Genomic DNA, 25,391 nt, shown 5'->3' with positions numbered 1-25,391 from the left:
AGGTATGTAATTGAGGTTACAAATTGGATCCCTTTCCCAATTTAAAATAGTTGGGAAGTGAGATTGTTTTTTTCCCTTTGAAGTTTCTTTCTTTATTTTGAGAGAGCCAGAGAGTGAGAGTGGGGGAGGGGCAGAGAGAGGGGCAGACAAAGAGAATCCCAAGTAGGCTTGAGTGCAGAGCCTGATGTGGGACATTAACTCATGAACCACAAGATCATGACCTGAGCCGAAATCAAAAGTCAGATGCTTAATCGACTGAGCCACCCAGGCATCCCCCCCCTTTTTTTTTTAAAGTTTATTTATTTAGATTTTTTTTCCCCTTTGAATTGGATAGTGATCTTACCTCTTTTTACCTTAGTGGGATATTGAAAACATATACAGTTGACCCTTGAACAGTGTGGGGGGTAGGAGCCCTCACCCCCAGTGCAGTCGCAAATTTGTGTGTAAGTTTTGACTCTCCCCATACTTAGCAGCCTACTGTTGACTGGAAGCCTTACTGATAACATAACCAGTTGATGAACTTGTATTTTGTAAAAGTATTATTTACTGTATTCTTACAATAAAGTAAGCTAGAGAAAAGAAAATGCTAGTAAAAAAATCATAAGGAAAACACATTTACTGTAGTGTACTATATTGAAAAAAATACGTTAGTGAGCTCGTGCGGTTCAAACTACCTGTTGTTCAAGGGGCACCTGTATAAGTCTGGGTACATTTGTGGTAAAACATATTTAGTTGCAATAAAACATTTTTTCCCTCCATAGAGGAAAATGGAAACTTAATGCAGGATTGAAGTCATTTTTTTTTTTTTTTTTTACGAAAGGAAAATACTGTATCTTAGAATAAAACTTGCTTTACCTCTAGGTTTCCTATGTGCTTTTATTCCTGGTAATTGTTAGTGGCTTAATGACTGCCCCTTGACAGTCATTAGACTAATTAATAATCCTAAGTATCTCAGAATAGACCTAGAAAGGGCTTGAAAGATGGGGAGGAAAGCAGCCATTGAGGTGAGGATGCCCCTGTGCGTAGGCTGTCCTCAACACCTGCTGCCCGAGGACTGGACTCCACGACAGAGCATGCTGTGTGAAGGAGCACCCCTCTCTTCCCCCAGGCACTGGCAAGGAACCTTCCTTGGGGAATTCTTATTTGCATGTGATCTGGTCTTTCGGGAACTGGGAAGGCATGGCAGGACTTAGCAGATGGTCGAGTAGAATAGCCGTCACAACGGAATTACAGCTTCAGCTTTCCCTGAATCTCAGTCCAGTGTCCCAGTGAGGCAGGGCAGAAAAGTCAACAAGTAGATCAATGAAAACGAGAAGTACTGAGTTACTGCAGTAGAACAAGCATGGGGCTAGGACCTTTTCCTGATTGTCTCTAAGTGTACTCCAAACTTCAGTTTAATTTTAGCAATGGAGTTCTTTTACCTTTATAAATTGAGAGTAATAGCAATATTATGTGTCTCCTCAAAGTAGTGTTGAAGAGTTTGCAGCGTGTTGTTAATTTCTCTTTTTTTTAATACTTTTTAAAAATGTACTTATTTATTTAGATAGAGAGCAGAGGAGGCACAGAGAGAGGGAGAGAGAGAATCCCAAGCAGGCTCCATGCGGTCAGTGCAGAGCCCTACTCGGGGCTTGAACTCACAAACCATGAGATCATGACCCGAGCCAAAATCAAGAGTCAGACGCTTAACACACTGAGCCACTCAGGCACCCCCTGTATTGTCAATTTCTGAGAGCAATGTCAAAGTTAAGAGGTTTGTCATCGTTGGGGAAGCATGGGTTGGTGGAGGTAATGAGTTACGGAGATGAAAGGAATGTAGGTAGCTCTACGCTTCTGCCCTGAGGGGCTCAGGGTCTGCGGAAGGGTAGAAACACAAACACCACTGCCTAGGCTGCAGGGTAGGTGGTTTGTGCTTAGTTGTTAGAACCCACCACTTCCTGTCTGAGGGGGCACGTGGAAGGAAGGACTGACTGACTCACTGGAGGGTTCTTGGGGAAGGCTTATTGAAGGATGTAGGATTTGAGCTGGACCATGAAGGATGATAGGAATTGGTACTTAGATGTTAGGATGGAATAGTCCTGGCCAAAGAAAGTATTTGCTTGTGTTTAGGCCCCAAGGGAGCAGACAAACGTACGTTTGGGGAATGGCAGCTGGTCTATTTGAGTGACTTTGTAGAAGGTTGAAGAGATGACTGTATGGGACTTCAGGCAAAGAGGTTTGGCCCTGAAGGTGAAAATTGATTATTGCTTGTTGGGTGGGTGGCAGGGCAGAGGGAGTCCACAGAGCAGGGTGTTCTGCACAAGGAGACGTTTGAACTTGGTTTTCAGGCTGAAGAAATGAGGCCACCGTGAGGATGGTAATTTGGGATACCTGGTCCTGTAGGAGGGGCTAACGGGGAGAAATGAGCTCCCTTCCCTCTCAGCCCAGAGAAAATGAAGAAATGACAAAAATTTGAGTAGGGTAATGAGGTGGCATGTCCTTTATCTTTTCCACGGAGTCCGTGTGTTAGTGAAGAATCAGGTTTTAAGCTTGAAGCAAATTAATAATATTAAAACCAGCCACTGTGGGGAATGGGATTGGACATGAATTAGGGATGAAAGGAAGAACCAGATAACTCAGCCCTGTGAGGTTTGGGGTTTAGCAGCGAAACACAGAGTAACGGAGGCCCCTAAGAGTTAGCATATTGGAGCCAGGAAAGTGTCCCTGGGAAATAAGTTGACAGTCATGCCCTGGATTTAGGGAGCAGGCAAGGCCAAGTGTCCTGTATTTCTTCAAAGAATCGAAACCATTATGGCTTGAAATGAGGACTTGGATATTTTCCTTAAGGAAGCATCTTGAACTGTTCTTGTTTGACTCTCTGCCTAGATTTGCAGAACCCAGCATGTGTGCATTGTGTTCAGCTTTTGGCCAAGACTTGATAAAACCAGGATCTCTTTCTTTTCACCTGGAAGGCTTGGCAAAATCACTTATCCTCTTTAGATTTCCATGAAATGAATATGTTTTAGCATGTGCTCACCTCATCCTTATAAACATGGGCTTTTCATGATTTCTTTCTTTGGTTTCTGACCTTTCTCAAAGTCCACCAGTTGACTGACTGGATCTTTGCAGCCTTCATGAATAATTCGCACATACTTGTGAAATGGACTTAAAAAAAAGTATGTTTGACAGGACTTCTTTGATGATATACCTAAAAACCCAAAAGAAAGGAACAGTGATCGACTACTGAACTTTTCACCATTAGTTGTTCTTCTGTAATTACAATCCTTTCTGGTTACATTTCTGGTTTTGAACACTAGATGGGACTAAGAGATGACTTATTTTACAGTATTGGTAGCAGAAAGGATTTCCCAGCCTTCCAGCTTTATTCTAAATGAAGTGTTGTTGGCTGATGGACAGAGTAGATGAAAACAGGGCTATTTCTCTTTTCTCTCTTGAGATGGCTTCCTGTTTATTTTAAATGGTGCCTTTGATCGATATTTAGGCAACATTAAAACCTTAAAGATTCAAGTAGTACAGGAACATGTGGCCGAGATACACCACAGTATTTTCCTAAATTGCGATTTATAGAGAAACACAATAAAATCAAAGGAATTAGCAATGTCACATGTTCTTACTTTAATCACCACAAGCCTGGCAGGTAATTATAAAAACTATTTGATGGCTGTATTAGACTCCGAAGAAAAATATTAGAAATGTTGTATATGTTTTTTTATTATTATTTTTAATGAGCCCTACGTGAATTAACACCTTTCTCTAAAAGAAAAACAATCTCTCTGAAATTTATGCAATACATGATGAGTAATAATCCGTAATGAGTGATTGTCTCCGAAAAGAATAGAATAGCTAGAAATAGAGCTTTATAGCCTTGTTTATACAGTTTATAACAGAGTACTTTTATTTTGTTCCATTTCATTTCATTTCATTTCATTTCATTTCATTTCATTTCATTTCATTTCATTTCATTTCATTTCATTTCATTTCCAGTATAGTTAACATACAGTGTTCTATTACTTTCAGGTGTATAATATAGTGATCTAGCAGTTCTACCCATTACTCTCATCATGACAAATGTGTCCCTAATCCTGTTCACCTGTTTCACCCATCCCCTCACTGGACCTCCCCTCTGGTAACCATCAGTTTGTTCTCTAGTGTTAAGTCCATTTTTGGGTTTGTCTCTTTTTTCCCCTTTGTTTTGTTTCTTAAATTCCACATTTGAGTGAAGTCATATGGCATTTGTCTTTCTCTGACTTGTTTTGCTTAACATTACACTTTCTAGATCCATCCATGTTGTTGTAAATGGCGAGATTTCATTCTTCTTTATGGCTGAGTAATATTCCATTGTGTATCATGGGATGCCTTCTTTATCCATTCATCTTTTTTATCCATTCATCCAGTGATGGACATTTGGGCTACTTCCATAGTTTTGCTATTGTAAATAATGCGGCAATAAACAAAAGGACACATATATCCTTGTGAATTAGTGTTTTTGTATTCTGTGAATAAATAACCAAGAGTATGATGACTGGATCATAGGGTAGTTCTATTTTTAATTTTTTGAGGAACTGCCGTATTGTTTTCCACAGTGGCTACACCAGTTTGCATTCCCACAACAGAATGTGTTTTAAGGAATTATGTTAACATTTTATGAAAATATATCATTGTAAGAAATGTACCAATTGCTGTATGAACTTCGCATTGACCTAGCAGTGCTTGCTTTCCTTTCACATTTCTAAAATAATGACATACACATACACACATAACCCTAATACATAGATTAAGAAAAATAATAGTGTGAGGAAGGGTGGTAGGAGAGAACAAGTGAATAAAGGGAGAGGAAAGAAGAAACCTTTATAAATATTTAAAGATATTTTTCACTGAAATAATTCTGAGAAAAATCAACATTAAATTGGAGCTATCTCATCTCACTTGTTACTTACTGTTCAGGGCTACTAATGTGTAAGTTGGTTTGAAAGAGGTAACTATATCCCATTCACCTAGAGCATTTTTTAGAATGTTCTTTGTTTTTCACTAATCATAAGATGTTTTTTATTCACCAGAAACTCTAACCACTGTGTTACCTTTCTGGCTTTCTATCTGTTAGTTTTCCATCCAGAGGGCTGTGTTGAGACTTGCTGATCTTTCAGGATAGACTCAACAGATCTGGTTAAAAGAGCAACACTGGACTCTTTGGCATCCATTAGACCACTGTTTTCCAAAGTGTGTTCTACAGAACACTGGTGTTCCACGTGATGTTAATGGATTGCCCACTAAAGCAGTGTTTCATAGTTAAGTATCTTTAGGAAATGCTAGGTTAAATAATTTGAAACTTGTTTGCTTATAGTATAATTTCACAGTCTTCAGTATGCTAATGATGCATTAAATATTTTGACCGTTTGGCCCTGATTTTCTTTTTTAACTTCATTACACCCTTTATGTTTGAGGACACCAATGAGGATTGTTCTGCCAACTTTTTTTTTCTTTTTTTTTCTTTTTTTTTTGTCCTTTACAGATTTTAATTGTGATCTGTCTCTAGATGCCTCTACATTTATTTTGTAGTATTGTTATAACTATTCCTTTGTAACTATAGCCTCCACTGCCTTATGTTGTGTTTGCCTGGCAAAACCCCAACCCTGGTTCAACTAACTCCTTTGCCTACCTCATGCTTGTGCCTGAGTGGTTGAATGTGGCTAGAGAAAGGCACGACATGCTCACTGGTCTGACTTCACATTCATGACTGCTACCCTCCGGTGAGCCCTAAGGCCTGCCCCACAATCCTGCTAAACAGATTCCTGTCTGTTCTTCCATACCAGTCAGTTCCACTCCTTTTTCCCTCAGACGTCTCTTAACCTCCATTTCCCACCCTCCCTCTCCGCTGATAGCCTTGTGTCCTGGTCATTGAAGAAAAAGACAGTCAGGGGAGGTGTCCTTGTGCTCCCACTGTTGTCTGGTGGGTGTATTCCTGATCTCTACCCATCGACAGGACCCTCTCTGTGACGGTGGGTGTGCCTGCCCCTGCCTGAGGGGCCCAGTCTCACACATAGGGTTCCATTTCCTCACCAGGTCATCCCTCTTTGTTGATTATTTCTACCAGTATCCAAACAGGAGAAAGGATTTGGCAGGTTTTTTTGATAACTGGGGGAGCCCTAGCACATAGAACACTACCCTGATCATGGTAGTTGGTCAGCATGTATTTCTTGAATAAATGAAGTAATACTTCCCATCGTTTAAAAAGAGCTTTATTTTAAAGTAATTTTAAACTTAAAAAATAGTGTAGAGTGCAGTGCCTGTCTGGCTCAGTCGGTAAAGCATGCGATGCTTGATCTCACAGTCATGAGTCTGAGCCCCACGTTGGGGATAGAGTTTACTTTAAAAAAACATATATTCTTCACTCAGCTTCCCCCTGAGTATTTCCCAACTTGAAAAAAAAAAAAACAAAACAAAAACAAAAAACAAAAGTTTCTTTTTGCTATCTAATGTTACAGGTCTCTGTTTCCTTTTAAAACAGCTACTTGAATGAATATGTTTTCTGTACAAGCTGACTGTGTCTGCTGTCCTTCCACTTTCTCTTAAACCCACCCTCTTCCACCTTTTGCCCTTTCTTACTCCCAGCTCCACCAGAACAGCTCTTGTCAAGAATGTTAATGAACTTTACATTGGTAAATCCAGTAATCAGTTCTTGTTCTTTGATCTAGCGTGAGCATTTAACTTAGTTGATTTCTTTCTTCTTTCTTTCCTTCGCTTATTTTCTAGTCATTTCTTCTTGGGCTTCTTTGCCTCCTACTACTTCTGTTCTCTCTCTATACTCATTCTCTGGATGGCCTCATCTCTTTTCATGACCTTAGACATCATCCCAAATGCTGATGCTCCCACAGTTACATCTTTACCCTTGATCCTGTGTTTGAACTCCAGATTTTCATGCTCATTATCTGTTTGGCTTCTTTACCTGTTTGTCAAACATATTGATAAAACAAACAAAAAGCAAAAAACCTCTCCATTCACCATTTGGAATGCCATAGACTGTGTCTCTAGTCTTCCTATCTCAGGAAATGGTCCTACATTCTTCTGGTGGCCCCTGCCACAAACCTTGGGATGTTCCTGACTTCTTCACATCACTCACATTCTGTATCAAATCTACCAGTATACCCTGTTGGTGCTTCCTTGAAAATACAGACCCAAAAACACGATCGCTTCTTATTATCTTCACCACCAGCACTGTGGTTCAGGTCTCCATCATCAACTCTTGCGGAAGCCTCCTCACAGCCTCATCTCGGTTTCCAATGTGGTTAGCTGTCTGCAAAACAGTCACAATAATTACTTTAAAAACATGAATTAGATTATGCCACTCTTCTGCCTAAAACCCCCTACATGATACTGTAGTAAACATCATTTTTCTCTGAATAAAATCCCAAGACCTTACCATGCCTAAAGGCCCTTCCTGATATTATTTCCTGTTCTCTGCTTCCCTCAGTGTGTTCCTGACCCAGCTGTGAGACTCCCACCCCACACACAGCCTTTGTACTTGCGTCCTCTCTGCATGGATTGGCTTTCTAGTGTGCATTTGAGTGGCTCAGTTCTTTCTCCACTTTCTTCAGGTGTCACCTTATTTGAGAGGCCTCCGTGACTGTGCCGTGTAAAGGAGTATCTTTCCATGTTTGCTCTCTGCTTCCTTCTTCCACCTCTTGTCTGCATTGCATTGTGCCACCAGAGTGTTTATTTTGTTAATTTGTTTCCTATCTCTTCCCGGAATACCGCAGACTCCACAAAAGCGGGAACTTCGTATGTGTTTTATGTGCTGCTGTCTCCTCAGTGCCTGTCCCAGTATCTGGTGCATTATAAGCACTCAGTGTTTGAATGAGTGAGTGAGCAAATGAATGAATGAAACGAGTTGTGTGTACGATGAGGAATACATGGAACAAGTCTGATTAGGAGCAACGAATCAGATGCCAGATAAGGCACAGTGATAAAGAGGTGTTGCAAAAATACATGCCTGACTGAAGGAAAGACGAGAGAGAGGAGAAGAAAGAGGTGAGGAAAGGAAGGAATACCTCCTCTTAATGAACCTGGCCGCTGCCATTCTAACAGATGATAGAAGCGTGTTTGTTTTTCGAGGGTGATCGAGCTTCGGGCTTCTCGCACGTTTGCCCTTAGAGATGCTGAGATAACTTTAGCTTGCCTGTGTATATGATTATTTATGTACACATTTATTTGTATTTGAGAATTGATCCTGATCGTTACAGTTTTGTGATTTATATAACCTACAGGTGTGAAGCATCGAGCCCACACATTCATCCAGTCGGGTGGTGTAAAGAACATAGAAGGACACTCATTACTCCTCCAGGTTTGTGTTTATTATGTGTCTAATACTGTTCTTCATATGCATCAGGAGTCTGCAAACTTTTTCTGTAAAGGGCCAGACAGTACATAACTTTGGCTTTGTAGGCCACACGTCTCTGTCACAACCACTCAATTCCAGTTTTAATGCACAAAGCAGCCCAGACGATCAGAAATGAATGGACATAGTTGCGTTGCAGTAAATCTTTACTTGCAAAGAACAGGCAGCTGGTCAGGTGGTAGTTTGCTGACCCCTGATACACCTGAAAGTGTATACATTGGCTGGGTCCATAACAGAGTATCAAAGGTTGTCTTCTTTGGAAAATGAGAAGTTCTTTTTAAAAAGATCTTTATTTCCCAAGTTGTCATTCATTTCTAGACTTTTCGTTGATACACGTTTAAATATATTATCTGGGGGCGCCTGGGTGGCGCAGTCGGTTAAGCGTCCGACTTCAGCCAGGTCACGATCTCGCGGTCCGTGAGTTCGAGCCCCGCGTCGGGCTCTGGGCTGATGGCTCAGAGCCTGGAGCCTGTTTCAGATTCTGTGTCTCCCTCTCTCTCTGACCCTCCCCCCTTCATGCTCTGTCTCTCTCTGTCCCAAAAATAAATAAAACGTTGAAAAAAAAAATTAAATATATTATCTGACCACAGAAGTCAGGTGTCTAAAGCTTTAGTGAATGTAGAGCAGTGGACATAGGGGACCGCATTTGTGGGTGGAGCCTTGACCCACATGTCACAGTCAATTGTAACAAAAGTACAATGTTCACATTTCAGTGAGTACTTGAGGCTTTAGATTTTTTTTTTTTTAACCTGGATCAGAACTTACACATTCAGTTTTCCTTTTTCTATTGGAGTGTAGTCTCCAAAACAGATTTTGCACCTTTATGCTGGTAGTACCTCTTGTTCGTTTTCTGCAGTTTCCAGGTACTTCAGCCGTCTGCCTCTGGCCCCGCGGCCCCTTGTCAGCTTCGCTGTCTCTGTGATGGAGAACAGTGTACCTGCTGACGAATTGTTTCTTTGTTTTATGTCATGTTGAGTTTATTTTCTTATGCCGAAGAATGGATTCTTTGGCTTCATCATAACCAAGACAAGACAGTGAGTTTCCGAGTTGTGTCGCTGTTGAAGGTGCCAGGGCTATCACTGGGTGAAAAGACAGGGCCGTCAGCTGATACAGAGCATCAACTGCCCTGTTGCTTATGGGTACTCACGTGAGTGATGCAAACTTCCGTCATCACAAGCAAAGGGTAGCCCCTTGGCTGGCTAAGAGCTAATTTGTGGATGTTGCCGGCAGCACAGATGCATCCAAGCCTCAGTTTAGAGCTTCCGATACTTGTCTCATTCCATTCGAATAGCTGATTTCATGGGGAAGCTTGTTTCCAGTTCCGTGGTGCTGTGTCTTTGTGTCTGATCACTTCCTCAGCCAGGGGACCAACCATCCCAGGGATGCCTGAGATGAGTCCCTTCCGCTTTCTGAGTTTTCTCCTAGGTTAAGGAACCAAAGCCCCTGTCCCTCACTGATTTGTAGAGCTGTTTTGAAGATCAAAGAGCATTAACTTAAACCATAAAGTGTTAGTAAAGCAAGACATTAACAGTTGCCTGGCTCAGACATGGAGCTGCCTGGAAGGTTTTCCTGGACAGCTCTCCTGTGTCCTGTGCTTCACACACTGTTAGCAGTCAGTGAATGTCGATCGCACACTTACCTGGTGTCAGTGTTACCATCGGAGTTGCTGTAAGGATTTCCCAGTTTGGTATTGGTCCGTTTTTTTTTTTTTCTTCACCACCTTTATGGTCATAATCAGAAGTCTGGTAAATAAACACAGAACCAGTGAGTAACAGTGCTTGGTTATGTCGTCACAGCACTGGCTTAAGTACCGTGGGAACGGGTGGTGTAAGGCATGATTGCTGACTTCTAATGCGAAGCCGATCACCAAGTCCTCTGTCTCCCTCTGTGGACTTTCATATCAGTGGAAGAGAAGAAAAACATAGCTTTTTGACACATTTAAAAAAATCTAAATTTCATGTTCAAAAGTGCCAAACACAGCAATATGAGTAAACACCACTGATTGTACACCTAAAAATGGTTAAAATCATATATTTTATATGCTGTATATTTTACCACACACACACACACACACACACACACACACATACACACACACAAGTTTAAAAAGAAACTGTCAAATAACAGTTTGTAAGGCCTATGCTGATATTACCTTGGTGCTATGACAAAAAAGATGCCCTTTGTCCTGTCCCTGTCCCTGAGGGCAGCTTCCTGGCAGGGTCTCTGATGTCCCGTCTGAGAAGGACCCTAGTCACTTGCTGTTCCTAGACAGCAGCTCTTCTGCCCCTCCTGTTAATTCATGGATCAGCCCTGCTGGACTCCCCACGTTCATGTTTTTTCCCAAATATGTAGCATTATCTCCTGTTTCCAAAATTAAAGGCTTTATGACTTTTTAAAATGATTTTTATCTTGAATTATCCAATTATGCATTAATACATGCTTGTTTTTAAAAATTTAGAACGCTTGGGACACCTGGGTGGCTCAGTCGGTTAAGCGTCCGACTTCAGCTCAAGTCATAATCTCACAGCTCATGAGTTCAGGCCCCGTGTCAGGCTCTGTGCTGACAGCTCAGGCTGGAGCCTGCTTTGGATTCTGTATGTGTGTGTCTCTTCTCTGCCCTTTTCCCACTTGCGCTCTGTGTCTCTCTCTCTCAAAAATAAACATTAAAAAAATTTTTTTTTAATTTAGACTGAAAATAGAGACAACAGTTGTTCTGTCTCATAATAGTTTGAGTTTGTCCTTGTATCTCTCCAGAAAAATCATTCTGCCTCTGTTTATACACAAACACCCATGCGTGTACAATCAGCTTTAATATTATTTAAACTGGGAAAGATACATTCCTTAAAAATATGTTGTAAAATATTTGTATTTATAGAAATACATTTGCATACTTTTTAAACTTTTATTTTTGGGGCGCTTGGGTGGCTCAGTCGGTTAAGTGACTGACTTTGGCTCAGGTCATGATCTCACAGTTTGTGAGTTCGAGCCCTACATTGGGCTCTGTGCTGACAGCTCAGAACCTGGAGCCTGCTTCAGATTCTGTGTCTCCTCCTCTCTCTGCCCCTCCCCCACTCGCACTCTGTCTGTCTCTCTCAAAAATAAATAAAACATTAAAAAAAAAGTTTTAAGCTTTTACTTTGAAATAATTTCAAATGTACAGAAAAGTTGAAAGAATAGTATGGAAGTTATCGATACCCTTGACCCAGAGACTCATTCAAGTTCATCAGTTGTATCAGTGATGCCATTTGTAGCAAAAGGATCGGACATTGCACTCGGTTGTCATATCCCTCTACTCTCCTTCAGTTAGGCTCTCCTCGACTTTCATGACGTCAGTGTGTTTGGGAATTAGAGATTAGTCATTCTGTAGAATGCTGCTGAATTTGGGTATGCTTGGCGTTTCCTCATGATTAGATCCAGGTTCTGTATTTGGGCAGGAACATCACAGAAACAGCACCGTGTTCTCCCTGCATCCTGAGCGGATGTCAGTTTGTCTCACTATTGATCTTTTACCGTTAATTGACCAAGATGGTCAATTACTTCTTCACTTCTCCGCTAACATAGTTATTTTTTTCTCTGTAAGTACTAAGTATTTTGTGGAGAGATACTTGGAGATTGTATAAATACCCTGTGCTTCATCCCCATGTCACTCACTAGTTTTAACATCTGTTGATACTTCTCGTATGAATTATTATTCTGACAGTTGCTAAATGCTAATTTTTTATACCATCATTCCTTGTACATAAGCAGTTGTTATTATTCTGCAAAGAATAGCTTTTTCATCTTCCTCTTTATTCATTGGTTAATTTATTTCTGTCTGCATGGATTCATATATTACTATTTTCATCAAGGGGTTATAAGCCATAACCAGCATTGCTTACTTTCATGTCCCGATTTTCCCAGATTTGGTCCGTGGGAGTCCCTTTAAGTCAATTACCATGTCCTTTGACATGTTCTTTGAGAACTTCATTCTTTCTGGCACAGCAAGGCTTATCTCGAACTTTCCCTGATTCAAGCTAAAATCTAAACAGTGGATGTGGTGATGGCTACGGGGTGACGCTGCCTCTGTTTCTCGGAGGATATAGTTAGGAAATACGTTCATGTAAAAAAGTCATATTTATGCATATTTCTGTACCTATTTCGACATTGAAAACAAAGAATTATATCCTTAGCTCCAATTCATATCCAAGACCACAAAGTTTATTCTAGTTTCCTACTTTCTCTATTTTTTCGGTCAGTGAGAAACCTGCCTTCCTTTATCTGCAGTATATTTACAAATTTTTTCAGTCCTTTTTAAGTAGCCAGTTTCCCACCACACTGAGTCACTATTAATTCCTGCTCATGTCTGCCTAATGGATTTTGGACTCTGGAGGAAACAAAAGGGGGCAGGAGGAAGGAGGGATAGTTCTTTCTGCATATTTTATTTTATGAATAGTGTTCCATGACTTAATTGTGCTTGTTTGACCTAACAGTATGATGACGTATCTGGAATATTTCACATATTAGTGTATGTAAGTCTGCTTTATTCTTTTTAATAAATGCTTTCTATTTCATATGTACTATATATATATGTGCACATTTTCTATATTGTTATTAAACTTATTTTTACACTTTTTCATTGACAGCTGTGCATTTGTCTTTGTGTGCATGAGATTTTATATTAGTAGAAGTAGAATTGCACATTAAAGGGCATTTTTGTTAGTGTGTGTATATCTGTATATAGGACTTACCAAGAATATAAATTATACACATACGTATATGTTATATTTTCATTTAAAAGATAGAAGAGGAGTCATGATCAAGATGAAAGTAATTATTACAGTTAGGTCTGAGTGTGTTATTCACTTTAAAGTTATTTGGAACATGAACGTAATTTCCTAGATTATGGTAACAATATCTCATAATTTTATAGGTCAGTTTGTGGTTCTGTCATTCTGGTTAAACCTAACAGGGTTTGCTTTTTTTTTTCTTAGGTTATCCAAATGTGAAACATTTTTCTTGGGATAAATACTTAGAAGAAACCAATTCTTTACCTGCCCCTGCAAGAGCTTTCAAAGTGGTGAGTTAATACATTTTGCACTATTTCATTCATTTGTGTTGGCAATAGTGTTCATTCATTGAAATTGCAGAACAGAGACGGTACTACTGAGCCAGAAAGAGGAAGAGGAGGGAAACAGAAGACCACAAAAGATGTTTTTGACTTCTTACAATTTTGAAAGTCAAAATTATTACAGAGATTTTTTGTCGTTGGCCTCATTTTGAACTTGTCTCCATGGAAAATAACTGCTTGAATTGGTGTGGAATGAGTTGTTGTGATCTTACAGCAAACTTCTGTTTTTCCAGCTAGATACTCCGAAAAACCGAAACAAGGCAGGGCATTGTTTTCTAATAAAAATTGTGTTTGAGAATTCCTTTGGATTTGTTTATGGCAAGCTGACATGCTGTTTTTCTTTTTATTGCTATTAATCAGCATGTTTGATTATCAAAATATAAGGCCATTTGCTTTTATTGTAGTATCTTTCTAACCCAGAGTCCTTGCATCTTACATATAACTTGTTAAGATTCAAAGGAAACCTCATTTCTCGGCAAGGGAAGAATAAGTGATGAGAGGCATTTTAAATTTTTTTCGTTTTTCTAACAGCTTGCTTAATTATTTCTATTTTTTCATAAATTTAAAGAAGAATATGTTAAGAATTTTAAGAATGTTTTTAATGTAGCATAGTCTATCATAAGTAACACTTTTTAAAATGATTTATTGTGTATTGCTAGGGTTTCTAATGATAGAATTAATTAGGGATATGGGCCCAAATAATAGGAAAAAAAAGAACATGAAATATTTTTGAGAAAAGAAGTATATTACGTGAAGAAAAGCCATGTAAAAGAATGTGTATGGTTCCATCTGATAGTAAATTTAGGATTTAAAAATGGATAGAGTTCTGCCTTACTTAGGAATTTTTACCTGACTCTCTAACTTTATCTCAAGCTATACAAAGAACCGCATTGCTCTTTGCTTGAACTCGATAAAATCGTATCGCGATCAGTCTGCATATCTCGTGTCACACTGAGACCTGAGAGAAAACTACGATTTCCTTAGTTTGGCCTTTAGGTGCCTGGCATTGATTGTTTTTTATCCTTTGCGTAATTTTCACACTTAATTCTCCGAGCCACAGTTTTGTTACAACCACTTCACAGAACAGGGGTGTGAGGCTCAGATGGTTTAAGCAATTTACCCAACATACCCTTGAGCTTGCCTTCGACATCCTGCAACTTTTCCGGAGGTTTACAGGTTTCTGCTGAGTCCTGGGGTGGAGCTAGCTAAGGTGTGGGAGGAGAGGTCTTCCTTTCTCATTCCTGTTCTTACAAGAGTGATTTCATCCCATACGTTTTGATGGCTAATTTTCTTTTTCTAAAGACGTCTCCTGCTTTTTGTTCTCATGGCCATGTCTAGTCTCTGTCACATCTCTGCCACTTTAATGTTCTTTCTTCTGTTTTCATAAATAATTTTTATGCTTGTTGATTTTTGCCAAGATGCCTCCTCCTTTTTTGTAAAAAGAATTTTTTTTTTAATGTTTATTTATTTTTGAGAGAGAGAGAGAGAGACAGAGCATGAGCAGGGGAGGGGCAGAGAGAGAGGGAGACACAGAATCCAAAGCAGGCTCCATGCTCTGAGCTGTCAGCACAGAGCCCGACGCAAGGCTCAAACTCACGAACGGTGAGATCACGACCTGAGCCAAAGTCAGAGGCTTACCGACTGAGCCACCCAGGCGCCCCGCCCCTCAAGACACCTCCTTCTAACTAATGAGAAAAACTTCTTGCCTTCCCTATGCCTAATCAAATATCCACAATACTTTGCATTTTCTCTTAAGGTCTTTTGCTTTTTGTTTCCTCCAGCTGGGTGCTCAGGCTGTTTCTCTTGCTTCAGGGTTTGGCCGTGTGATTTGGGATTGTGTTTTTTTGATAAGGACAATGATGTCCAAAGCTACTGTAGGAACTTGGGAGTTTGAAGGTCGATTCTGTAAATAGCTTATTATTCTGTCTTTGTGACACAGAGCCTACTTTCTCTTCCTCTGAATCTTACCATGTAAAATTTTCTGTATGGCAGAAACCTCCACATGGATTCCAGAAAAAAATGAAGCTTGAAGTCATAGACAAGAGAAATCCTATGTTTATTAGAGTAGCAACCGTTGCAGACACGGATGATCACCGAATAAAAGTGAGTGTTCTCTGTTGTGGTTCTGTTTTGTCTTTTGTTACAAGATAACTTGGATGGAAACTTCGGCAGATACTTAATTTGTGAAGTCCTAGAATTAAATCAGTAAGACTACAGGAATATGAAAATAAAGTGGCTGTACATCTTTGTCAGTATTTATCCAGTGTTTTCCTTTAATCTATGCAAGAAGTTCTCTTTAGTTATGACTGACATTTAATATGTCGTATCTACTTTCTTTTTCCGAGCACACACTCAGAATGTGAAAAGTCATAGATAAGAAAGGGATTTCTTCTGAATACAGTGCATCATTCTCCAATATGATGCTCTTTTTTTTGAAAACTTGAAGATTAATTTTGATGGGGCTATATTAGATGTAGAATTTTCAGAAGAAAAGTAAAGAAGGATAGCCCTTTCATATAGGACAAGGAAAGAGAAATGATTGTATAAGAAAGTCAGGTTTTAATTAGATTTGGATTAATAAAAGCGAAGTACCTCTCAGAGGGTAAGCGAATGTTCAGGAAGGTGGCTTCGGTCTGTCGTGTCCTGGGTGATGAAGTGAAGTGTAACAGCGGTTCCAGGTGAGGAGCTAGAAGTTATCTCTGGTTCTGGCTTCTGTGTTTCCTTCGTCCTCAAACGAGAGCCCTGTTCATTCCACTTACTTCACTGTGAAAACAGCAAGATGTTAGATCTACGTGATGTCTTGCCGGCCCTTACCAGCTAACAGCGTTCTTCCACTATTCAACATATGTGGTGGTGACAGCGCAGGGGGTTTATGTGACAATCACGATTTTATCTGGGAAGCGGAGGCTCAGGAAGAGTTGATGAATTACTTATTAATTCTGGCAGTGGCAGAACTAAGTCACAGCCCTAAACTCTAGGAGTTGAAATTTATGCTCTTTAAAAAAATAAATATTGGGGCGCTTGGGTGGTTCAGTCGGTTAAGCACCTGACTTCATTCAGGTCATGATCTCGCAGTTCATAGATTCGAGCCCCACATCGGGTTCAGTGCTGGCAGCTCGAAGCCTGGAGCCTGCTTCGGATTCTCTGTCTCGCTCTCTGCCCCTCACCCACTTACGTTCTCTCTCTTTCTCTCTCTCAAAAATAAATAAACATTAAAAACTTTAAAAACAAATAAAAAATAAATCACATATTCAACTATCTGTAATAATATATAAAAAATTATAGAAGAACATGGAAAACGTGTATCAATGTGGTTTTGTATAAAACAGAAATTTTAATGTTTAATTAGCTATTTTTAAGATTATATAATCATGCAGTGGTTTGGAAATTATAAACAGTGCAGAGTCTGTTAACCTTTTTCAAGTGTATTTTCCTATTAATTGTCCTTGGTGTGATAGTAGAAGTCATAAAGCAATCAGAGTATTTTAGGACTAGAAGTATTTTTTAGATAACCTAGGCTAGTGATTCAAAGAAATGTAGAACTAAGCAAGATACTATTTTTAAAAATCAAATCGGTCAGAATTGAACAAAAAATAAGTGTTTTGGTTTAGGTGCGTGGAAAGTTTATTTTTTTGTGTGTATTTTCTTGTATTTTTCATGTATTTTTTTTCATGTGTAGCTGGTAGGAATAGAACGTATCTCGGCCACTAAAGAGCAGTTTGGTGAAGCACAAAAGTCTTGAAGGTTGTTTACCCTTTAATTCAAGAATCTCAGTCCTAGGAATTCATGTTAGGAGAATTAACCAAAGGGAATATGCAAGGATAAAAACTATAAGGAAAACATAGCAGTTTAGAGTATTTAAGATTGCAAACAAGCACAGTAAGCTATAGGTAAAGTAAATTACTGTATATGATGGTAAATATTTAAGAAAAATATTTAATATTGGCAAGTGAAAAAACTCAGGTTTACTATTCTGTATGATGTCTGGTATTGTTTTTTAAAGAATATTATGGAAAGAAACTTAACCAAAATAATGACAGTTCTTCTCTTGGGGTGCTAAGATTATGAGTGATTATAAATGATTTTTTATAATTCTAAATGAATTATAAATGATGAGGTTTTTGGTGTTTTTTTTTGTTTTGTTTTGTTTTTTTGTTTTTGTTTGTTTTGTTTTTAGTTACCTGGCTTCAGGAACACATATTAATTACTATAATAGTAAAAAAAAAAAAATTTAGATTAACTCTGATTTTACATGTGAGAACGTTTTTGACCCGGAGAGGTCAAGTACTCTAAAGTGGGTAGTTCAGTTAGTTAATAGTAAAAGTGTGGACTAACTTTTTAGTTAGCCAAATTCTCTTTCCAATACAACATCCTCGTTATTTAACACCCAAAACAGAGCTGGCTATGAGGCATGTAGTTGACAATTATCTTTTCACTGTTAGTGGTATAAATTTCATAGCTAAAGGTGAACCACTGAACAAGTACCTGTGTGTTTATGAAGTCCTCAAAAGATCAGCGAACAGGTGACGATGACCCAGTTTCAGGATTCATCAGACTTCTGAGACTATAAAAAGCTTTCATTAGTAGGAGTTTTTCTAATGCTGTGGGAGATGACGAAGCAAGAATGCCTATCTTCATTATTCAGGAGGAGAAAGAGTACATAGAGACTAAGTCCTTAGCGCAGCTTAATATTTTAAGTTTCTAGGGTATAGAATCAACTCTTCAGCTAAATAAGATCAACCTTTTAGGCTACATGATATAATATATTTTATGCCTTAAGTTATTACAGGTAAACATTTTAAAACACTCATGTATTTCACCAGATGCTGAAAGAAAACAAGCAAAATGTTTTTGCTCTCATCTGTATGTTCTGGGGAGAGGTAGAACATACTACAGGCCCCGTCCCTCTCCACACTCACTTCTGCTTCCTCACAGGCAAGAACTTTCCTTTTTTTTTTTTTTTTTTTAGCTGCTGCTTCTGACATTTTATTCCTAATTTTCTGAAATAATATCTGTGTTTTGCCGTTTTCTCAGCCCCATCAATTTTAGGTCCAGTGTATTTCCTTCCTGTTAGGGTAGTTCTGGATTAAGCTCTTACCATATCCGTTCCTTCACTGTATCTTTTCACTAGCGACTTCACATGTTTTTAAAATGTTTTCTCAGTCTTCTGTATTCATCTTCTCATGAGTAAATAAATCCTGTTGGCTGCTGAGCAGAACAGTTTTTTTCTTATGACATTTTTTTTTTCTGGAGTCAGTAATTTCTTGTGTTTTGGTTTTTTAAATTTTCTGTGCTCATAGAATCAGACGTTTACAAGTGCTCCAGTAAATCTGATGTGTCTTTCTGTCAAAAGCCCAAGTGTATTTTTTTTTAAATGGTTATTTATTTTTGACAGAGGGGGTGGGAAGGAGAGAACGAGCAGGGAAGAGGCAGAGAAAGAGAGGGAGAGAGAGAATCCCAAGCAGGCTCCACACACTGCCAGCGCAATGCCCAACCTGGGGCTTGAACCCACAAACCTTGAGATCATGACCTGAACCAAAATCAAGAGTCAGATGCTTGACCAACTGAACCACCCAGGCGCCTCCAAGTGTATTTTTTTTTTTCAACGTTTATTTATTTTTGGGACAGAGAGAGACAGAGCATGAACGGGGGAGGGGCAGAGAGAGAGGGAGACACAGAATCGGAAACAGGCTCCAGGCTCTGAGCCATCAGCCCAGAGCCTGACACGGGGCTCGAACTCCCGGACCGCGAGATCGTGACCTGGCTGAAGTCGGACGCTTAACCGACTGCGCCACCCAGGCGCCCCTCCAAGTGTATTTTTAATAAGCCTTCTGTCTGTATCTTTTCTTTCTTGACTCTTTTTCCTACAACTTAGCAGTCGCCTATGGTCATCTGGGTAGTTCTCTAAGCCTTATCCTGAACTTTCATCCTGAGACTGCTCTTTGCTGGCAGACTATGTTGTGCTTTTCTTTCTTTTTTTCTTTTCTTTCCTTTTCTTTCTTTCTTCTGTTATTTCTTTCTTCCGTTATTTCTGTTTTTTTGAATCACATACTTGTTTTTCTTAGTGTTCTCTTATCATGTTGAAACACATCTTTTTGTAACCTTCTAAGAAAGGGTATATGAAAAGCATCTGCTTTTGGCTCCTTGCACATCTGGAAATATCAATATTACTAGTCTTACATTTGATTCATACTATGACTAGGTGTAGAATTCTAGGTAGGGAACCATTTTCCCTCAGAAATTGAAAGCCTTGTTCTGCTGTCTTCTCACATCCATATCGACTGACCTTAGACCTCTAAGGCCATACCAGTTGTTCTGCTCTGGGTGAGTACTCATGCACAGTACTCGGGCTTTTTACTGTGGAGTTTCATGTCCTCCAGTTTTTGCACATGTTTCTTGTATTACTAGTTGATGACTCCCTGTTGTCATCCTGTGTCTTCTCTTTCTGGAAGTCCTGCAGCTCTGTTGTTAAACCTTTTGAATTGACCCCTTGATTTTCTTATACTTTCTTTTTATGCTTCTCTGATTTTTTTATTCTACTTGTTTAGAGAGATATCTACTCTATTTTTCAAAACCTAGGTTGCTTTTTTAAAAAATTTTTTTAATGTTTATTTATCTTTCAGAGAGAGAATGTGTGAGCGGGGAGGGGCAGAGAGAGAGGGAGACAGAGGATCCAAAAGGGGCTCTGTGCTAACAACAGAGAGCTGAAGCCGGCCACTTAACTGAGCCACCCAGGCACCCCATGTTTTAAAAAATATTTTTATGTTGCATTTTTAATTACAATTCTGATTTTTTTAATTTTTGAGAGTTTTTTCCTATTTTCTAGCCTCCTCCCCCTTTTTAAATGGCATCATCTTTTTATTTCTTGAAGCAATATTGTTTCTTATCTGAGGATACTAGTGATGGTTTTTCTTCTGTCCTCTGCTTATTTCCTCCAAATTTCCGCTGTCGTATTGGAGCCTCTCCTCAAATATCAAGTCCTTGACTGACTGTCTGCATTAAGAAAAGGCACTCATAAAGTTAACTGTTTTTCATGGGTGGGACTTACAGACCAGCAGACTTCACCGTAAAAAAGCAAAAGAGCCTGCTTTTTCACAGGGACGTTCCTATTTGTTGGCATCTGGGTCCTTCTCTGGAGCCTGTCAGTTTCTGCCAGAGTCCTCCCTGGGGAAGAGTGAACCTGGCGGTCGCTGTGCGAGAAAGAGAAGGGCTGGGTTGGAATATACGGCTCTTGGTTGTACAAGTTCCTGTGCTTTCTGTCCAGCCCATTGCCCATTCAGGTCTGTTCTAGAATTGAGAGCCTTGGGAATTTTTTTCTCTACAAGATAAATGTCTGCTCTTTGCCTGGGTTGTTGAAGGGGCAGTTACCATGGTGGGTGGAGTGAGGGAGCAGCCCGAGGGCGTGTAACTACTCCATATTGACTGTGAGTCAGTACTGCTGTGTTTCAGGACCCTTCTCTCCTGTGTGCTGCCTCCAGAGTGAGTCCTCCTGGGGTCTGCAGCCAGTGGGCTCCAGGCCTGTTCTACAGACCCCTGGGCTGTGACCCACCCACCCTGTCCTGTAGGTCAACACTCTTCCTGTTTCCGCCCTCCACACACATCACTGTCACTTCTCACCTGTCAGCCGCTTTTCTTCTCCATTGGTCCTTCTGGCTTTATACCTTTTCAAATATAGCTTTAATTTCAGAAGAGATTGGAGGTAAGCCCCTGGGTCTAAAATGTGTTTTACTGAGTTGCCTTTCACATGAACAGAAAATCCAACCAAATCTTTTTTCTCTTTCCTTTTTTTTTTTTTAAGGAATAGTGTGCTTTCTAAAATATTATCTGTCTCATTCTTGGTAAGCTGTCAGTCACATGTATTAAGGTTTGATAAAGGGTCCAAATGATGCTTCTGGGTGAAAATGTATCCAATTTCCTAAGCTGTAATTTTAAATATGTGTGAGTTAAGTCTTTTTCACTATACTTCGATCCATAATCCTCTTATTTTCTTTAGAATTTTTATTAAATACATCATTATTGCTGAATTGCTTTTATGTATAAGTATATTTAAAGTGGAACATTTGTATTATAAATATTTTGTGTGTCTTTTTGGGGTTTGTAAGATTTTTAAATATTTCATGTTGTATGTTTATCTTCCTTCCTTGTTGTTGTTTATTAGGCATTTGATTTCTTTTCAAAATAGTCCCCAGCAAGAGTAAAACTATCACTTAACATTACTCAAGTGTCTGATTTTTTGTTTGTTTAAAACTTCTTAATATGTCAGTGCCTGAAAAGTAAAAGTTACAAAAGATGAAGTTTAAAATTTTTTTTAGTGTTTATTTTTTTTTAATTTTTTTTAATGTTTACTTATTTTTGAGAGGGAGACACAGAGCATGAGTGGGGGAGGGGCAGAGAGAGAGGGAGACACAGAATCTGAAGCAGGCTCCAGGCTCTGAGCTGTCAGTGCAGAGCCCGACGCGGGGCTCGAACCCACGAACCTGGAGATCATGACCTGAGCTGAAGTCAGATGCTCAACAGACCAAGCCACCCAGGCACCTCGAATGTTTGTTTATTTTTGAGAGAGACAGAGACAGAGTGTGAGCAGGGCAGGGGCAGAGAGAAAGGGAGACAGAATCCAGAGCAGGCTCCAGGCTCTGAGCTGTCAGCACAGAGCCTGACACTGGGCTCGAACTCGCAAACTGCGAGATCATGACCTGAGCCGAAGTTGGACGCTTAACCAACTGAGCCACCCAGATGCCCCACGAAAGATGAAGGTTTAAATCAATTATTTCATCTGAGCTTCTACAGTGAGAATTTCGATTAGGATTAATGTCAATGTTGGCATATATTAATTTTTACATAATTTCAAATAGCATTTTAAGTGTATTTGGTACTTCTCAGAATTTTATTGTTACCTCTGTTCATAATATCTAAACTAAATTTTATCTCTGAAATTGAACCCTTAAACTATTATAGTTTTCCAGATTGTCTACCAACCTAGATTATAGAAGGCATTAGATTTATCTATAGTATCTAAAGTGTATTAATCCTAGATAGATGACTTCTCATTGCCAAACTGAGATGTCAGTTTTAATGAAAACTAGGAAACATTGTGGCATCATCACCAGATATGATAGATCTACCATAAACATTTTTAAAGGTATGTGTGAGGAAACTTTAAAAAGAATCCTTTTATTTATGATGATATCAACAGTTTTAGGGACTATATCGATGTACAATAATGTACTATTTATATACATTGGATGCAGAACCAATTGAGCCCCCCAGAAAAGTTGGATGCAGAACAGATTGAGCCCCCCAGGTGCCCCAGTAGTATACAATTTGATATCCATGGGTCTCAGTTCTGAGTGCACACCAGAGTTACTTACAAGTTGAGTAAACGACCTCTGTGTGCATAGAACCCAAACCAAAGCTGTGGATTAAAATCTCCTAGGTAGGCTCAGCACTTTTTTTTTCTTTTTCCCTTATTTCTTCTTCCTTTTCATCATAGGTAATTCTGATATGTATTTGGGGTGGAAGACCATTTATTTCTTAGGACTGAGTATGTTTGCTGTAGGAAGATACCTAATTTTTAAAAATTTAGCAGTTTATATACAACAAATGGAACATAGGTTATGTGAACATTGATTCCAATATAAAAGAAATGGAATTTAGGAATAGTAAGATCGGAAAGCATGAGAGTTTCACATTTCTAGTAAAATAATCACTTGATTAGTTGAGAATTAGAACATTTAAAACTTACTAAACACTCTAAGTTGTGTCTGCTCGTTTATTGATGGCATTGATAGCATAAATGGATATTTTTAAAAAATTATCATGAATGTCATTCTCACTGTTAGTTGAACACTGTTTTTGATCAGGGGAAAGGAAAGGGTTACTTTGAGTTAAGCACTTTTTTTTTTTTATTTTCAAGTGTTTGTTTATTTTTGAGAGAGAGAGAGAGAGAGAGAGTGTGTGTGAGCAGGGGAGGGTCAGGGAGACAGGGAGATACAGAATCCGAAGCAGGCTCCAGGCTCCAAGCTGTCAGCACAGAGCCCGACACGGAGCTCGAACCCACGAACCGCGAGATCATGACCTGAGCCAAAGTCTGATGCTTAACCAACTTAGCCACCCCAGCGCCCCTAAGTACTTTTCTGTAAGTGCTGCTTTTACATTCAGTGTATGGGAAGATGATCAATTTTATTTGGGTCCTTGAATTTTAGGTTTGGTTACTCCTCCTAACTAGCTGTGTGAACTCTTCTTCTCTTTAAGATAATACCTGTGGTTTCTTCCAGGTGTGGAATTCAGTGGGCTTTGATTCTAGGATTAATTGATTTCTAAGCTTGAGAAAGTGGATTCATTGCAAAGGATGTTATTTTAAATACACACACACACACACACACACACACACACACACACACACACTTTAACAACTCTGTTCTATTCTGTCATACAAACATGCCATAATTTAGTTAGCCAGTCTCCTCATGGTAGATACTCTGGTTGTTTTCTACTACAATGAGTTGGGTTATTGAGGTTAAGTCAAAAGTGATATATTTTAAGTGACTGTTGTTGCAAATAACTCTCTAGAAATACTTGCCAGTTAATACTTCTGTCAGCAGTCCTTGAGAAAGCTTTTTATGCTCATACTCACCAGCTCTGGGAATCACCAAGATGGAACATTTTTGGCAGGTTGAAAGAATTGCATCTTGTGGTTTTAATTTGTAGGGGTTTTTTTAGTTATAAGTGAAATTGATTATCATTTTATATTTTACTAATCATTTATATTTAGTTTCTTATTTATGAGCAATTTATATCTATTTTTCATCTTTCTATTGGGCTTTTAATCTTCTTATGTTGATATATGATATTTGGATAAATTAAAGAACAGAGTACATTGTGACATATATAATAACTGTGTTTTTCAAGTTTCTCATGGATCTTCCTCCTTTTCTGTGGTAACATTTGCCACTGTGAAGTTTTAAATGTTCATGTAGTCAGGGGCGCCCAGATGGCTCAGTCAGTTAAGTGTCCGACTTCAGCTCAGGTCATGATCTCATGGTTCATGAGTTCAAGCCCCACCTCAGGCTCTGTGCTGACAGCTCAGAGCCTGGAGCCTGCTTTGAATTCTGTGTCTCCCTCTCTCTCTGCCCCTTCCCCACTCACGCTCTGTCTCTCCCTCTCAAAAACAAATAGACATTAAAAAAATTTTTTTCAATGTTCCTGTAGTCAAATTGAACAGTCTTTTATGAGTTTTGAATTTGGTATCTTGCCTACCATGGTTTCCTACTCTGAGATTACATATACATTCACTCCTGCATTGTTCTGGAACTTTTCTTCAGTTTTACACATTTGTATTTTTTATCTATCTGGCATCTGTTGTCTTGTTAGTAAGGGATTCACAGACTTAAAAAGGTCTAGCTGGCAAATTTGATGTAATAGTGAAATATATATAGCCTTTCAGTATATCCTTTCATCCTCAAAAATAAAATACATGTAATACTTAAAAGACACATAGCTGATCCTTAGTGACCCTGCCTGAAAGACCAATAGCTCTTTCACACGGTGGCTGGTAAAGATGGCTCCGACCACCATATAAAACGTCTTTGAGAGATAGTGTAATTATTTCTGAGAGAAAAAATGATACTTAGACATGCATTTGATGGAGAGATATTTTATAAACCAGGTGTATTTCTAATAGGACATTGAATTTGTTTAAACAGACTTAAAAAATATATTTTTTTAATGTTTATTCTTTTTGAAAGAGAGAGAGAGAGAGACAGAGTACAAACAGGGTGGGGGGGGGTGGGGATAGAGAGAGAGGGAGACGCAGAATCCGAAGCAGGCTCCAGGCTCCGTACTGTCAGCACAGAGCCTGATGCCAGCTCGAACTCACAGACCGTGAGATCCTGACCA

General features: G+C 39.2%; 1 protein-coding gene and 1 long non-coding RNA gene across 7 annotated transcripts in view; one reads left to right on the top strand and one right to left on the bottom strand.

The window, feature by feature from the left end:
* The window catches only part of L3MBTL3 (L3MBTL histone methyl-lysine binding protein 3), a 127,296-nt gene that overhangs the window by 55,882 nt on the left and 46,023 nt on the right, over positions 1 to 25,391 (top strand). For all 6 annotated transcript variants that reach the window (XM_047101762.1, XM_047101764.1, XM_047101763.1 and 3 more), the window contains 3 exons: positions 8,259 to 8,335; positions 13,360 to 13,445; positions 15,489 to 15,599. In XM_047101762.1, the coding sequence (XP_046957718.1) occupies positions 8,259 to 8,335; positions 13,360 to 13,445; positions 15,489 to 15,599 (274 nt within the window). The remainder of the gene's footprint in view (positions 1 to 8,258; positions 8,336 to 13,359; positions 13,446 to 15,488; positions 15,600 to 25,391) is intronic.
* Positions 6,319 to 18,058, bottom strand: LOC124528265 (uncharacterized). Its single transcript, XR_006966136.1, has 4 exons — positions 17,982 to 18,058; positions 16,089 to 16,259; positions 10,029 to 10,131; positions 6,319 to 7,288 (listed from the first exon to the last, which is right to left on the bottom strand). It is a non-coding gene; the product is annotated as an uncharacterized LOC124528265 (long non-coding RNA).

The sequence above is a fragment of the Lynx rufus genome, unplaced genomic scaffold (genome assembly GCF_022079265.1).
Source record: "Lynx rufus isolate CCGP_SWC_20201006 ecotype Redwood Valley unplaced genomic scaffold, mLynRuf1.p SCAF_6, whole genome shotgun sequence".
NCBI classification, from domain to species: domain Eukaryota; kingdom Metazoa; phylum Chordata; class Mammalia; order Carnivora; family Felidae; genus Lynx; species Lynx rufus.
The sequence above is the reverse complement of the archived record's forward strand: the minus strand, read 5'-3'. Positions and strand labels throughout refer to the sequence as shown.